Consider the following 15547-nt stretch of genomic DNA (forward strand, 5'->3'; position numbering starts at 1 on the left):
ATTCTATTTTCACCTTGTTATTTTAACTTTACATCCCCTTACTGAAATGAGTTTATTTTTTTGTATTTTAAGTTAATTCGAGTTTGGCACAGCTTGGCCAGTATTGGCCCTTGCGCCATAAAAAAACAATCAAATCAAATAACAGCTCAGGATAACCCTCCAACCGGAATATTCATCATCATGACCACTTAGACTGTTTCGTGTATAGAGTTAATCTATGAAAGTATCCTCTATAATGGTAAAATTTCCATTTTCTTGAGATATCATAGAGTCAATTCCCGGTTCTATTAAAAAAGCATCGAGTTCATTGGTTCTGATATAAAAAAATTAATATTTACCGCTTTGATGAGGTAAACCCATCCTGACATGACGCAAATGATATTTCAAGTAGCGCCATCTTAGTACTTTTAATAATCATGAAATGATAAGCCGGCGTCCTGGCATAGAGGTAGCGCGTCTTCCCCGTGATCTGGGCGTCCTGGGTTCGAGTCCCAGTTCGGGCATGGTTGTTCTTCATCTGTTCTATCTGTGAGATGTGTGAATGCCCCTCTCCTGTTTACAAGCGAATGTGATGCCTGAGTAGCTAAGACACAATCTTGACCCTTGTGGCGCTACTAAAACAAGAGACGCTCCATTGGCTGAAAATCGCTGACTTCTACAGCGAACTTGCCCATGACAAGTGCCATTAAAAACAACAACAACATGAAACGATAATCCTCTTATAAGTTACATTAGGATTTTAATATATTTATTTTAAATTGTGTAATAATATTTAGACTTTTGGAAAAATCTTGAAACCTGTAATAAATGTTCCAAGAAGTAATTTTAAGTTATAATTGAGTCATAATAAGTCATATAAGACATTTCATTTCTCTCTGTATTATTATGAAGATATCTAATTTATGATTACATTTATTTATGATTATTTTACATCACAATAACTATAAATAAATACAAATATATACAAAAATCAATAATTGTCTCTTGAAAAAGAGTTTAAAATTATTTAAGCTGCTCTAGATGCACATTGAAAATCTTCAACCAAAGCTATAGCATGATTACGACACGCAGGGTTTTTTTAAAGCTTGATATTTACTAAGAAAAAAAAAAGAAAGAATGAGGAGACTTCTAAATAAGATTCCAATTTTTATTAATCCAACAATACAGTTAGTTTGCAGTCAGAATGGATATACAATGTAGCACCTGTTTAAACTTTATGGTTAGAAGGAATCAATCTTGAAGAAAGAGTCATAGACAATAGAAGTCATAAAGTTCATGTGATGAAAGTGTTAAAGGAAATAATATATTTGATTAAAATATAATTGAATTTGTCAAAAGAAAATTAAATATAATTGATAGAAGATATTTGAAAAAGGTATTTTGATAGAGTAAAAAACAAAATTAAATATATTTTAACAGGAAATTCTAAAGAACTTCCCCTTTCCACTTAACCACAAAAAGAATTCGAATATACTTACCGCTCAAGATCTTAAACGATTTTGGAAAATGGCGTAGCAGAATCATCAAAATTTATAAATTTATATACTGAAACAATAATGTATTAGCTAAAATTAATTTTGTATAACAAAAACATGATGTATTAGCATGCAAGGTGACATGCTAATTATTTTGGCGTGTCAACGCCATCTCACTCAACTCAATAACACATCATTAGTATCATTAGTACTATATATAAGACTATTACGTTGTAGCTATTCCACTACTTGCAGTTTGGACAAAGTCCACCCCCCCCCCCCATTCCCAAAGTTCAAGATGAGGGTGCTTATATGTTTCATAATTGTTTTTGTTTCTGTCGCCAGTGGTGAGTTGTTTCATATTGACATCTTTTTCCTATTATTTATATTTATTAATAAACTGTAATGATTATTATGCTCTCGTCCACCGGAGTGAAAGTCTGTATGGATAGCATCGACATGATATTTTAAGGATTGAGTTACCCTCTTTTAAGTAGGTAAGAAAACTGGGAAATATTGACATCTTGGACAATTGTGCTTTTTTTTCGGTACCGAAGTTAACTTCACACGGTCCAAAGTATTAATAGACTGTAATCTTGAGAAAAACAAGTTGGAACTATTGAATTTTCACTGCTATTACAGATAAGTTTCTAACTGTAATGCCGATTGCAGGAAAGTACTAAACTTGACGGTGTTGTATTAGCATGCAAAGTGTTGGGGAATGTTGAATTAAATGCTTTTGTTCAAACTCGGCAGCTACCTTGCTGCTTTCAAATAAAGTAGAAAATGCAACCCACTATGCATTAACAAGACTGTAATCGGTGCTTCTTGAACTCTGTGCATTACACTCTCTCATCAGTAAACCCACTCAAATTTGATTTTAGTGTCATAAAAGCCAATTATTCGAAGTGCTGAGAGCTGGATTAGAAGCGGATTGATATGGGTGGAAGAGTCACTCTTCGATTTCTTTTAAAAAGTGAAGCTCGATTGAAATTCTAGCTAGAAATGGTACTAGAAGTCTGAAGCAATGATTTTAAACGGCCGTCTCTTTATCTTACGATATTTTATTTTAAGAGGCTTGTAGCTTCAATGCCTGACGAGATGTAGTATTGTATCCAGTTAACTGAGTAATTAGGTATTCGTTAAGCGGAGGCATTCTCCAATTTTCACACAAGCTGCCAAATTATTTAAGCATGCAGAGTTTATTGTCTTCGCCTCAGTAAAGGCATTCTTTAACCTATACATTGCCGTGCCTGACGTGCTTCGAATTACTTGGTTTTTAAATCTACAATTGCGATAAAGGCAACTTGTAATAAAGAAAAAATCGTTTTAACGCGTAACTCTCAAATGCCCTGTTATTGAAGGAATTATTCTAAATGGTATGTGTCGTACAATTGGAAAGTCAAGTAAATTCGTGTCATGAAGTTAATCTGCTTTCTGTTTCTAGGTTCTCAAAAGTGCTCGGTATACGACTTCCCTTGCGAAGATGGTGGATGTATAGATTCAGGATTATGGTGCGACTCTCAGGAAGACTGCGTTGATGGTTCAGACGAAAAATATTGCAAAAAATCGGGCTTATTTAACAAAGGTACGCATTCAATCTTGAAAGTCTGAGCAGTTCCAGATACAATCCTTGTATTTCATGGTAAGGAAATGAAGAAAATGTCGTTGGTATAAATTTGAGAAGTTTATAGTTTGATAAAACTCCCGCCTTCCCTGCTGGCATATTGTATCGCGATTTAACTGAGCATGAAATTAAGGATATTTTGACAAAGACTAGTTCGAAAATGTACTCTTCGATTTGTTTACCATATTCCGCAGATCAACTTTCGATCACTCGTAGCTTTCATTACATATCGCATTTCCTAAAATTTTGTGGAAATTAAGGCATAAATGTCCTTCCATGATCTAGGCAATTCATTGGTTCTAGCTAGGGATTGCAATACCGGACCAAAATTTCAATACCGGTATTCGGTATTTTTAAAATCTTGATACCGGTTTTAATACCGGTATTAGAAATTTTGGGAAAAGAAAGAAAACACGGGGTTTTTTTTTATTTGCCAGTTTTGTTAGAGTGTAAATATCACAAAAAATAATTTGTAACTTATAATTTATAACTGTATATAAAGAATCACAAAAAAGTAAAGAAGCATTTTATTTATTTAAATCGCAAAAAAAGTGTAAATATCACTATTCAGTTTGTGGTACTATTACAAATTTTTGAAATGCGATCTAAAAAAACATAATGCAACAATTGTACTATCATTAAGCCTGAAAAGTAATTTAGTGTAAAAATGACCAGCTATCGAAAACGCCCTTTCGGCATCTACGTTAGTTGGTGGTACTGTTAGCAATGCGCGATATACTTTTTCCAAGTATTTACCTCTAAATCCCTCATCTTCAAATAAATCGATTTCTCGTCGGATGGTTTTGGATATAGCTGATTTCTGTATTGTATTTTGGTTCGTTGAAATCTTTTTATTTATCGCTAATTCTAATTTTTGTTCAAGAGACAATTCCTTTTCACTATACAGTAGTGACATCATAATCTTCGATAATTGAACCGAATTCTGAATGTGGATAGGTTTTTGGGAAAAACTTTTAAGAAACTTTACTCTAACTTAATCATATTTGAATTGGTTCTTTTCTTTTCATTTTTAAAATCATTAGAATTATGCAAATACCATAAGACATTTTCTATTTCGGTATGCCTTTCTTTTATGCGATTTTTGAATGTAATATATAATTCTTCAGATACTAATGTGTGCTGTTCTTTCAGTGGCTGCAACATGAAATTTATTGTTGTATCAGCTGTTAATAAATTAGAATCTCTTCGACGTAATGCCTCAATAGTCAGTTTTATTAGAAGTAGAGCTGATATAGTTCTGGATATTAAGCCGAATTCACTATCTGAAAAATTAATTTACAGGTTTAAGTCGATTATTGCTTTTTGGATTGGATTTCTCAGTTTCAAAAATCGTTCCATCATTAGGAGTAAACTGTTCCAACTTGTTTTAGAATCTAATATTAACATATATTCTGTTTTATTTTCAGTAAGAATATATTTTAGTAATATATCCTTTTTATAGGGGAACGTTTAAATATTTTAACAATTTTTCGAACTTCATAAATTATAGGAAGCAATTCTTGATAGGTTAATATTTCATCCTCATTAGCAATATCTTCAACAATTACATTGTCAATATCAATCTCACTCCTACTCTTTTCAAAGTTGGAATCCGTAGTTTCTATATCCTCAGTATTTGGATTCTATTCTTTATATTTTTGGTATAATACATCTATTACTCCTAATTGAATTCCATGTGCATACCACAACTGCTGATTTGCACCAATCAACTTTCCAACTTTTTTCATAATTGTTGCTCCATCAGTCATTATGGATACAACATTTTCTTTCAGGGATAATCCATGTTTCGCTAATTTAGATTTAAGCAATTAATTAAGCCATTCATTAGCTAATTAATTTCGTCCGTTAGGGAGACATAAAAACAAATCGTATACTATATTGCTATGTTCGCGATACCTGAACATATAGTGGAGACCATTTTAAAAAATTTCTAGTAAATACCGAAAAACCGGTATTTAAACTTGCGAATACCGGTATTACAAAATTGTACAAATGGTTCAAAATACCGGTATTCGGTATTCCGGTATTGCAATCCCTAGTTCTAGCGCGTCATTTTTATTGGGAGAATCTAAATGCACTGAGTCTTTAATCCTGGCTCAATTTATTATATAAATTGATTTTGCTCCAGAATAATACTCGCATTATTCGTTCATTTTTGCAAGCATATTAAATCTAAAATGCAGATGGAAAACTTTAAGAACTTCTGGCTACATTTTATGTCGGAAATTTAATAACCGAATTTTCTCCACAGATCCCAACAACTGTCCTTCCAGTTACTTCAAATGCAACAATGGACCTTGCATACCCCTAATCGGACGATGTGATGGTTACGAAAGTTGTGAAGATTCGTCCGATGAAAAGAACTGTGGAAATCCAAGCTCTGCTGAAGAAAGTAAGTGCTTTGAAGCCCAATTCTCAAAATGGGTAGATTGAAGGCTGGTATTCAATATATATTGCAATTCTTGTTGGCATTAAAATTCCATGTGTTCTACTTTTTCCTAGTGTTTGGAGAAATCATGACTATTCTTGCAAAGTAGCACCCAAATTCCCAGAAAATGGGCATAAGATCTTCCCGATCTAAGTTACTGTGTATGAACGCTTAGGAAATCAAAATCTGTCTTTATAAGGGGACAGGCTTTTGTTAATGTTTTAACTCTAATGTATATAATCTTGCATTTGCATGTAAAATACTGGGCGGAAATCTTTATTCTTGATTTAACGCTTCCTCGAGGAGGTATTACGGATAAATTTATCTACATGGTATTCCACGTATCTAGCTAAATTGTATCATGTATATCATTTTCATAATATTCGGCATTTAACCAAATTTGTCTTGTAGGAAAAAAAATCTTCACAGGGAATTTTATTCTGAAACGTACGTTGCTGAATTCTTTCAATCTGAATGAAAACCTCGTGGTGTTTTTTTTTTCAGAACTTTAAAGCACATTTGTAACAATCAATGTGTGCAGATGTACCATCCTAATTTAGATGTTGATTGGAGATGGTATTCGTTAAGTTTAAAACTGAGGACAAAATGATAAACTAGTTTATGAACGTGGTTAATGTTGGACAATACATAGGCATATTAAGTTCCAATCTAGAAATTTCAAACTTGAATTGTAAAAAATGTGCGTTTTATAGGTGACAACACATCGCCTTCCTCGACTTCAATCTTTCCATTGGTGTCACGTATGTCAACGCCAATCGCATCGACTCCACGTACTACCACCACGACCAGGCAGCTACCAGTTCAACTAGAATTGCATACAACACATCTTTCCGACTCTCCTGATGCAGTGCAGCCATCTTTTGAGATTGAATATTCAAATTTACGTCCTTCTGACTACTCCTATCAGCGCAACAAGGCTCGAACTTGGCTTATTTCGCAAAGGAAAGGCGACTTTGGTTGGGGAGACGAAACTCCAAGGGCTGTAACTGCTCTATACCTCTCTAATGTGCAACAGGCGGCCAGTAGAAATGAAACCGACTTGCTAATGGTGAAACAACTTGAAGTACAGCTTTCTTTAGACATTGCCAGGTAAAGTCTATCTCAAGATATTTTGAACAAACTCCCCTTTATTAACCGGCATTCCGTTTCTGAATTCCATGAAAACCATAAGGTTGGGGATCGTACTTGGTCTTTAATTGTGCTGGCTTTTAAACTGTTCGATTGATTTTAACAAGTGATCTCAATCTTGCAGACATCAAGCGGATCTTGGGGAAGCTTTCGGCCTAGGGCTGGATAGTCGACATGGATTGACTGCAGGTTAACTTTCGAAATGTGTGCACTCTTGTTATCGGGATTTACATCGCATACTCAACGCCGTACATGATTTTAACATTCACTCGAAACAAATGCATGGAATTTACAAGAATGTGTTAAGGGCGCATGTCAAACATGACTCGATAATAACACGCACCAGCAAACTATGCTTTTGAAATTCAGAATTGTCGATTCTGCATTTCATTGCTACTAGCTTCGGTCTACAAGCTAAGATTAAGGAGCGTATGGTACTGGTTAGAAAGTCGAAGAATGCAAAAATTTTGAACGTAAAAGCAATTTATATCCAGCTTTGTTATAATCATTGTAGAATCCACGCGAGTCAACAAGATTCTTTAGCGAAAGGTCAATCGTTGACGTTAGCCGTTAATGCAAATACAATCGCACATTTTATCTATACACAAATTCAGCATCTTAAATTTTAATGAGAATGTCTTAACAATTGTTATCTCGATGTCAATCGAAAGACTAGGACCATGCATCCTTTGTATTGACATTCCAATTTAGTTATCAGTTTGTCTGAAAATTGTGTGCCTCAGTTAAATTTTTCCGAATTTAAATCGCGCTTCATCGGACCGTTTCTCGTCATGGATAAAATGTCAATTCCCAGCTTTTGAGACGGATTGTAGTATTCTCCTCTAGGCTTGTCTTTATTCCGGTGTCCAGTTTTGACCACTAAAGGAAACGTCCCGGACTCGTGCTTCTATTACTTTAAGGCCAGCGTACTTCACTCCTCCACCCTCCTTTCACTTAAGCCATTCGTCATCAAGCGAATGGCGCAGCATAGGCAGCTTTGGCTCTTTTGCCATAAAAATCTAAGATCGCAACCCATCAAGCGGAGCAGTTCGGGCTGACTGTCGGTAGACGAGGCAGATCGGTCGTGTAACATGGTTCCGTCTTCAGCACAAGATGTTATTTGTACACTTGCTTTCAGATGAACTGCACTCGAAGGCCTGTCTTCTCCCATTCGTAGTGTTCTGATTTCGTATCCCAATTCGCTCGCTGTCCCATCTGCTCGGAAGACGAACTGTAGTCTAATGGTACCTGAGCTTCTAACAAACTGAAGATTGATTTGTATTCTGTTTTGAAGAATTTGATAAAGTTTTTCTTGGCTGAATGTCGCTTAATCGGACCTTTATCGTGTCTGGATATTCTAGATAGCATGAATTGTCACTCTCGCCTCTCGTTCCGAACCGATGTACGCATCGCAATTAATGAAGGATCAGCTTGGAATCCTAGTGTTTCAAAACTCGCTGATCTGGCCTAGTAACTAGAGAATCTTGGCAATGACGCTCAATATGACCCAAAAGAATCATCGATTACACACGAGCAGTCCGCTTCCGTTTTCTTTGTTTCAAAGTAGTTCGCAAATTTTTGTAGACCACACGTTTTGAACTTTGACTTAACTTAATTCGCATGCCCACTTATTATTCAGTCCAGGCGTCCGAAGTTAACTCATGGAAAGAAAATATGGACAATACAAGCGACCAGGAATCGTTTACGGCTGGTCTGCATAGACTGGTGTCGTGTTTAGTGGGTTATTGCTCTACTGCTTTTAGAATTGCTTTCTAAATTTCTGACACTTAGAAATCGAACTCCCCGTGTTACTCTAGCCATGTGATTAAAAAAAAAACTTCTCGTTTATTTTTGTATTCTTTACGGTATTGTGTAGACGCTGGTCCCAACTTTCTCAGTCTGTCATGAATAGATCTTCTTGGTAAACCTTTGAATTTTGATCGGGTGTTTCGGGGTATACATTTTTTCAACTTGTACAAAGGAAGAGGGCAAGACTTTTAACATTAAAAAAAAAAACTGAAAGTCTTCACTTCACTGAAGAGTGCTCACACTAGTCACTCGCAATGTCGGGAAAATACATTTCAGACTTCTATCACATTCTTGTAAAAATTGGACGATTTAAAACTTATTTGATTAATCCTCTTTAAAATTTTTTTTTTTGCTCGTAACCGCCATTTTCGCTTACTATACACTTGCTTTTCTATATTGCTATTCCTTCAAGGTCAAATTCTCAAACAGTACCTGTATTATGACTGTATACTGAAAGAATGACTTACCCGACTCGGAAGTGCATGATTCTATAACTTTTCTCTTTTCACTAAATTCGAGGTCGGGTAATTACGTCCCCAAGTTGCATGGAATTTTATTCATGACTACGATTTTTAATTGGTTTTGTAAAATTAACGCCACTTGAACAATTTTCAATTTAATCTTGGTTGTACATGAAATGATCACTGTTAAGACTTTCCAGTTTCAGAACAGACGGTGATAGTTGAGATCTATGACTTTTATTTCTGCTTATCTTTAACTTACACTAATTTTTTATCCATATCTGGGGGGGGGAATGGAGCCTTACATGGTTAAACTCGGAATTTATTAACTGCAATTCATTGGAATTTACATAAACTCTCGCATATTGCTCAGTGATGCCTTTTCAATGTCACTCTCGCAAGACTCGCATTTGTGGAAAGTTAAATCTAATAAATTTGAAATGCAATTGGGTTAATCTTAAACTATTGTGCCAGAATTTTAAACAAACTACCTTTAAAATTAAGTGACCAATTCAATACTGGCGATATTAGAATAAGTAGTAACAATATTGCAAATTCTATGTAAATTTAGTATTTTATTTCAGAAACGGAACGAAAGTTATGAAGCTGACGAATCTTGCTTTGTATATAAATGCTCTTATGGCTAGCTGTAAAGATGCTAAGAACTTTTATGGGGAGAACTTGGTTCAAACGTTGCGTAATGGTGTGGATGCTGCCCATAGATCAGCTGAATTCATTAACCCATCTGTTTATCTGACTCTCTGTATCAACAATGCTACTACTTATGATGACACAAGGAAACTACACGACATATTTACAAGCAGAAATGCCACCATGGGTAGAATAGGTAAGTAATTTGCAACTTCCTGTTCTAATCCCAACGATTACAAATGAAAGGACCTCTTGAGTTTGGAAAATATGTTACTTGCTGACTGGGGAAACTCGACTAAAGCGGGAAACTAAACTGCAGTGAGCATGTTAGCATGGCGTGAAGTAACTGGTTCACCTGTGTTTAAGGTTTCGTAGCCCAAAATCTTTGTTGGTAGACTATCCACCTGAAATTCGATATACTATGTCTTTACTCGATAGAGAGCACGCGTGTGTATTGGTATGACATGTGAACTTGAACGTTTTAAACTTTAGAAAATACCATTTAGATAAGCCTTGAAACCAATATTCGATGAAATATTTTCAATTCTTAAAGCATAAACATCAAACTACAGTTCTAAATCGGCGTGAGTGTTTAAATATGCATTGAAAATTTAACGTACTGTATAACATCGCATATCATTCTTCCTTCTCTTTAAATTATTGCTTATTCTTCAACTTCCTGAGCACATTAATTTCAACATCGTAGAATATCTAATCTTGCGCAATATCTTTAATATAAAGCGATAGTTTCCCTAATTGAAACGGTGGGACTCCTTGTCTTGGTCGATATCGAAATTCACTTTTGAGCAATTATACGCATTCGAGTAGATTCCAAAAACTATTTACTTATTCGAAGATTGGGGGGGGGGGGTAAGCAACATGCATGACACTCACTTTAATTTACCTTGGCATTCGATAATGCTATTCGGTAGAATATCGTGCTCCTCTATTTAATTTCGTTCCAATTTAGAAAATTCTTAACTGAAAATTTCAATGATTTTTCGCATTATCTGAAATTTACTATCTTCAATCTTATATTCGAAATGAAGGCTTAACGAATACATTACGTCAAACTTTCAGAATCGCCGTTTCCTGTGCAAGAATAAATTCCTTTAAATACAAAAAAGTTAAAACGAAGACCTATATGTAGAGACGCGTTTTATTATTGTAACTTGCTTAAGTAAATGAGCACCATTTATGGTAAAGGCGACTTTAAGATTCAAATGTAATTTACTTGGGGAATAGTGCAATCTATACTGGACTATTTTGTCTCAAACTTAATTTTCTTGTATAAAATGAGATTTTACCAGATTTCATTAAATCCAGTTTTTCCGGCACAAAGACCCTCGATGTATGAGGGGTGGTTGATCACTTTCGGCGAAGAAATGCAAAAGGTGAATAGTGATGAAAGTATTTGAAATGGCAAATTATTTTTATCGCGTTTCTGAAGAACATAAAACTTACAATATAATTAATGTATACTCGGCACTTAATAGGTTATTCAAGTTGCATTTTCGGTTCTAGCTTAATCCGAGATTTTTCTCATCCTATGCAAGAAATCTACTGTAACACTTCTTCAATATCAACTCTGGACTTCTGACCCGTTAATAATACAGTCGATATTGACAGTACCGTAAAATAATTGAACGCCATTCAACTCCTGGAGGGGATGTATATTCGGTTTCGAACTTTAGCAGTTGTTCTCGGGAACTACAATTCGAGGCAATGTAGATATGTGCAGTTTTGTGGTTTCTTGCAAAATCTCCAGAAATTTTTAATATTGCTTCAATCGCCATTGGAAATGTTCACTTTAATGCAAATATCCTGAAACCTGGGAACCCGACTCTTCATTTGCTAGGCTTTCCACTTTCAGTTGGTCCAGGATATCAATTTCTTCCGGAATTCTCTTCTAATCTATGACCTAGTTTAACTCGGCTGAATTCCTAGGGATCGTCCTTAAACTCGACAGATCACTAATGCCTCGCAGATGCCTAATGCATCTACTAGCGTAGTTGTATTAAAATGTAGAAATTTATAATGATTTGCTGCCTCGTGACGGAGATTTCGAGTTTTAGATAACATCTGTTGTTGTCGATGTATTAGTTTTACTCTTTGAAAATGCCTGTTTTGGATCTTCAGCCATTTCTATCTTCTAACAGATATCCAAGCGCTGGCTCTGTTGACTGCTACTTGCATTCATCGAAATACGAATTTCCTTGCTGCATCAATGTATGACGGATTTAGAAAACAGTTTATTCAAAGAATGAACACCGGTAGCCTACCAGGAAATGTTTATGAAGCGGCTTTGCTTGCCCAGGTAAGACTCTTGGTAAAACATTTGTCAGTCTTGCAGCTGCAGATACCTATTCAATAGTGATGCATGTTACGCTTTAGTGAATACATCAAACCTCGTGACTCACTTTTTCTATGCGTAATAGAAATTGACTCTTCAGATGGTGATATCTAATGAAATGCTGGGCCTATTTTTTCGAGGCGACGTCTCGAATGGATCTTTCATCTGGGATTTTTAATTATGACAATTTCTATGATACATTGCAATCGTCAATAATAAAGAACATTATGAGCATTTGTAAATCATTTTTTGTCTAATAAAGAATGCAATAGGTTTATACTCTAAAAACGACTAACTCAATTTCGTAGGTTAAGCAAGCTTGTTTTGCATTTTATATTCTAAATGAACGCAAGTACGGTGTACAAACGCTTAAATGTCGTCAGTTTTTGTCATTTGGTTGAATCCGGCATAACGTTATCGATGATTACGTTCTCTAAGAGATGACAAGTTTTCTTGCAGTTTGAAGTTCCTACTTCATACTCTTTTGTTGGTAGAGAGTAGAGACAATGGCCACCTTTTGCAAAATTGCAATTTTAGTTGAGAATAACCAGTATCGTTACTCTTGTTCAAAAGGTCCCTTTAGCTTTAAAAATTCAAGAAATCTCCAGTTTCCTGGAAATGCAGACTAAATCGCCTTTCGGATGCATTTCTATCGTAGTTTTACGGAGCTTTGTTAAAAAAATTCTTTCAGGATTAACTGCTATTCAAAATTTTATTTCTTACTTTCACTGTATTGAAATGAATATCTCCAAGATGGGCACCTAATTTTGGAAGCCACTGTCCCCAGTATATTCGAAGTAGCCAATTCTTTAGAAAGTCTGGATGCCTCTAATATTTGTTTTCTGCGAAGTGCAAAGTTGTATTCATTTTAATTTGATCCCCAATCTTTTTAATTCAGCTATAAAAAAAACTTTTATTCCAGGCTCTACAAGAAATGAAAATCACCCAGAAAGGCCTCGTGGAATTCATACTGAAGCAACAGCAGGAAGACGGTTCATTCGGTGGCATATTAGCAACCTACTTGGTATTACCAGTTCTCGCAGGTCAAAGTTTTCTACAAATGAATGACCACTGTGGCCAACGATACAGTACAGGTAACGGTTTCTGATTTGATTCTTGTTCAAGCAAGATTCTGTTAACGGGATACAAAATCCCGTTAATTACAGAATCGTATTCAGTTCATGTAAATTTGGAACCTTTCAGTTGAGCTCTTGTAAGTAATTTAAAACTAAAATGTTCAAATAAAAATGTACCATTAATCACCTTTCATTACTTACTCTCCCATGAACTTTCTGGTTTTTAAATATTAATAATTTAAACTTGTTTCATCACAATATTCATAAACCAAAAATGACTTCCCGTCATTTTCTTTCATTGAAGTGGTGTATGATGAATCTTGCTCGGGCAACATGGAAGCGCAAAAACATAAATTATGTTTAAAGACTAAATGAACTCGTTTATTTCTAAATCACGCTTCTGAATGTTTTGACATAATTAACTTTCGGCATTTTTAATTCATTGTTTCACAAGAATGAAGCTAATTTTGCAGTAAAATAAAACGGAGCTTTCTCGCGTATTCTAGATTTGACTAATCGTGACCAAACTTAATTTGCAGTTTGGTTACCCTCTTTCACAAATGAACAATGCAAGAGGATTATCTCACCTCGATTACTGTACTGATGTTTTCTTATTTAGATCTTGCTCCTCTTGAGGTACTAAGAAATTCTAAGCGCAAAAAAATATACGTGCAGTATGCTCTGAACTATGGCTATCCCCCCGAGATATCGCAAATGATCCAAATGCAAGTAGCCGAAGGGATCAACTTCTTGGATGTCATGAGACTTGCACAAGAAGTCAATCCAAAATACAGGTAAGACTTTAAGCTTGTGCATTAGCAATTTAATCTCGAAACCGATGTAACGATCTTTGTTGCTATTTTGCAGATTTTTGTTGGATGGCCATCGTGACAATCCAGTTTATTCAATTGGTGGTATTCCCAATGATGCTGAAAAAGGAATGTTTTGGACACTCCACTTGGCTTCCAATAGTAATAGGGCTAAAGTTGACGCAGAGCGTCTTACTCCGTATTCGGGAAGTATGTATGGCCGATTAAATATTAGTAGTATGTAGTTGAGTTCTTTTGCCAGTTTAAATCTGTATTTCGTACAGAAGCTCCAGAATCTGATCATTAGAAGGGATATGACAATCGAAGCGGTATTCTCGATTATGTAGAATATTTTTCATGAGAATCTGTTTGTTTTAAATTAAAAGAATAAATTACAAATGAATATAATCTTTACTTTATCAGTTAATTGTATCAATTTCTTGCTTAAAATTGGCAAACATTCGCATCTTCAGTGACTATTGCAATAAGTGATATTTCACAAAGTTCAACACTCTTTAGATACCTTTACTCGTGTAATTGAGTGCTTTAAATTCGTAGATTTTAACTAACGATACCAGAACAGTATTGGTATACTTAATATCACAAAGCTGGATTTTTTTTTAATCTGGCTGCAGTGAATAGGAGTTTAATAGGGGATCAATATTAATATAGCCTTCCTTAATTTGTCCACAATCCTTTAATATTCAATAATGCAATTTTGTGTTGACTTGTATTATGAATCTTAAGTAAATTTTTCGTTTACTGTATTTCTTGTAATATACAAAAGGCAATTGGTTATTTTAACACTTTGCCCTCGAGGCCATTTTGACGCGGACGAAACAGCAACTCGAGGCTCTTTGAATTTATTGACTGTAACTTAAAATTATTTATTATACATTATGCCATATTTTAGCGTATGAAACTTTTATTTTCGCGCAATTTATTAATGTTGAAATCTACACACGAGATTTCAAATGTTGAGTTTTTCAAAGAAATAATAATTATCGCCACGCATCGGACTTCCTCGCCAAAGAAGTGAGTCATCTCTCGAGTTGCGGCATTAAATTAAGTGGTGAGTGAATCGTCTTTTGAGTACAAATAATTTACTTTTGAAAATGCGCAATAGGAAGAATTGTATAAAAATGTATTGCATAACTTGCTAATTTTCTAATGGGCATTTTCTTTCAGATATCAAGGAACTGATTCCCCATGCCGGTGATAAATTCGTGTTTTGGATGCGATCCATGTGATTAACTAATATCGTTGTTTTTGTTATTTATCGAGGACATTTAAAATTGGAAATAAACTAATAGTTTTTATTCTTTTGTGTGAAGACTGTTCTTTAAAATGAAATATTTGACTTATCACTCATTCGAAGAATTTACAGAAGTTTGTGATTGAGCTATATATAGCAAAATGTTTAGTTTGTTTCCGAGTAAATTTTAGCTTTAAATGCATCGCGCATTCAAGCAACGAACTTAAACAGTTATATAATTCTTATTTCTATTAAGGCGCGTCTTCAGATGTAGATTTAGTTCTTGTTAATTGTAAACATTCAGCGTAACCAATTTAGAATTGATTTTGAAGCGCATTCATACAAGTTCATTCCTTACCCAAAGAGAATATTTTATTAGAAACGGTTAATGTTAGGAGCTATTAGCCTACATCTTAAGTTAAAATAGCAGCTA

The 15547-nt window shown here is 34.8% G+C and overlaps 1 protein-coding gene across 1 annotated transcript; it reads left to right on the forward strand.

Moving 5' to 3' along the window:
- Positions 1–1735: 1735 nt before the first annotated feature.
- On the forward strand, positions 1736–15186 carry LOC129963414 (uncharacterized). The gene is made up of 10 exons (XM_056077769.1): positions 1736–1822; positions 2923–3063; positions 5375–5515; positions 6265–6661; positions 9555–9817; positions 11781–11938; positions 12897–13068; positions 13670–13844; positions 13918–14069; positions 15048–15186. The coding sequence occupies exons 1-10, from the start codon at positions 1774–1776 to the stop codon at positions 15107–15109; spliced, it is 1710 nt and encodes a 569-aa protein (XP_055933744.1). The 5' UTR covers positions 1736–1773; the 3' UTR covers positions 15110–15186.
- Positions 15187–15547: the final 361 nt, after the last annotated feature.

This window comes from Argiope bruennichi, chromosome 3 (assembly GCF_947563725.1).
Source record: "Argiope bruennichi chromosome 3, qqArgBrue1.1, whole genome shotgun sequence".
Classification (NCBI taxonomy): domain Eukaryota; kingdom Metazoa; phylum Arthropoda; class Arachnida; order Araneae; family Araneidae; genus Argiope; species Argiope bruennichi.